Source organism: Andrographis paniculata, unplaced genomic scaffold, assembly GCF_009805555.1.
Source record: "Andrographis paniculata isolate CXL003 unplaced genomic scaffold, ASM980555v1 Contig57END, whole genome shotgun sequence".
NCBI classification, from domain to species: Eukaryota; Viridiplantae; Streptophyta; class Magnoliopsida; order Lamiales; family Acanthaceae; genus Andrographis; species Andrographis paniculata.
Window position 1 is genome coordinate 4,066,668 of NW_026137592.1, and position 1,098 is coordinate 4,067,765.

The 1,098-nt window shown below is 33.3% G+C and overlaps 1 protein-coding gene across 1 annotated transcript; it reads left to right on the forward strand.

Moving 5' to 3' along the window:
• The first annotated feature begins 210 nt into the window (after positions 1-210).
• On the forward strand, positions 211-651 carry LOC127257274 (S-protein homolog 5-like). The gene has a single exon (XM_051283655.1). The coding sequence runs from the start codon at positions 211-213 to the stop codon at positions 649-651; it is 441 nt and encodes a 146-aa protein (XP_051139612.1).
• The last annotated feature ends 447 nt before the right edge of the window (positions 652-1,098 follow it).

Sequence of the window (1,098 nt, forward strand, 5' to 3'; positions counted from 1 at the left end):
GCATATATGTATTAATCTTATTGTCATATCAAAATATAATAGTATATAAAAAATACTTGGTTCATTGTGAAAATTAAGAATTTTATTATTGTAACCGTAATATTGTGTTTTAATTTTATTACAGCAATGATCATAGCTACACTATATAACACCACAAGCACATCTATCTCATCAGCTCATCCTCTCACAAAAAAACATCAAAACAACATTATGGCTGATCTCATAGCCAAGAAGTCATTTCTAATCCCTACATTTCTTAGCCTTATCTTGACACAACAAGCTGTTGCAAGCAGTGTTGTCTATAATTCACAGAAAGAGAAAGAACCCGTTTGTATGTGGACGGATAAGCATACTGTGTCGATAAATGTTGACATGCCCGACCCCAACAGCGTAAGCTATCACTGCAAATCAGCCGATAACGATCTTGGCACTCACACGGGCAATTGGCACTGGTTCTTTTGCGAACATGCTATCATGAAAACATTATTCTGGTGTGATTTTACATGGGGGTCAAAGAAACGATCCTTTGAAGTTTTCAATAGTAAAACAAGGCTTAAGATTTGTGGAAAAGACTGCACATGGTCTGTGAGAACAGATGGATTTTATGTGAAGAAAGGCAAACAGGATGTGAAGATGTATGATTGGCAATGACGACGTAGTCGACTTGTGAGAGCAATTTATGAAATGTTTTTGGAAATAAGACTGAGAAATGTTGTCGATTCATTTTTATTAAATTCTCTATAAACATTGTGTCGTAACCTTTCTTTATAAATAATATTGAATGATTTATTTTTGTTGTTGGATTTTAGTATAAAACTTCTATGTTTCTAAATATAATTTCATACGCTTTTGCAATATGTTTTATCTCTTGTCATGTCAAAAATTAACACACATTTATGAAGAAAATAATGAGAAGGCACAAGAATGAATTCATGGAACCTGTGAAAATCCAACAGAGCAACAAGTACAATGTAGAATTACATCACTTTAGCTCACAATTCGTAATCGACCCACAAGTTTAATTTCTCAAGAAAATTTTTGAGAAATATAAGTGCAAGCAAGAAGACAACTCTCATCCAAGCCTAATGTGAGCAGAAA

What these genes read in the sequence shown, in the direction of transcription:
- LOC127257274 (XM_051283655.1), top strand. Translation starts at nt 211, where the DNA reads ATGGCTGATCTCATAGCCAAGAAGTCATTTCTAATCCCTACATTTCTT.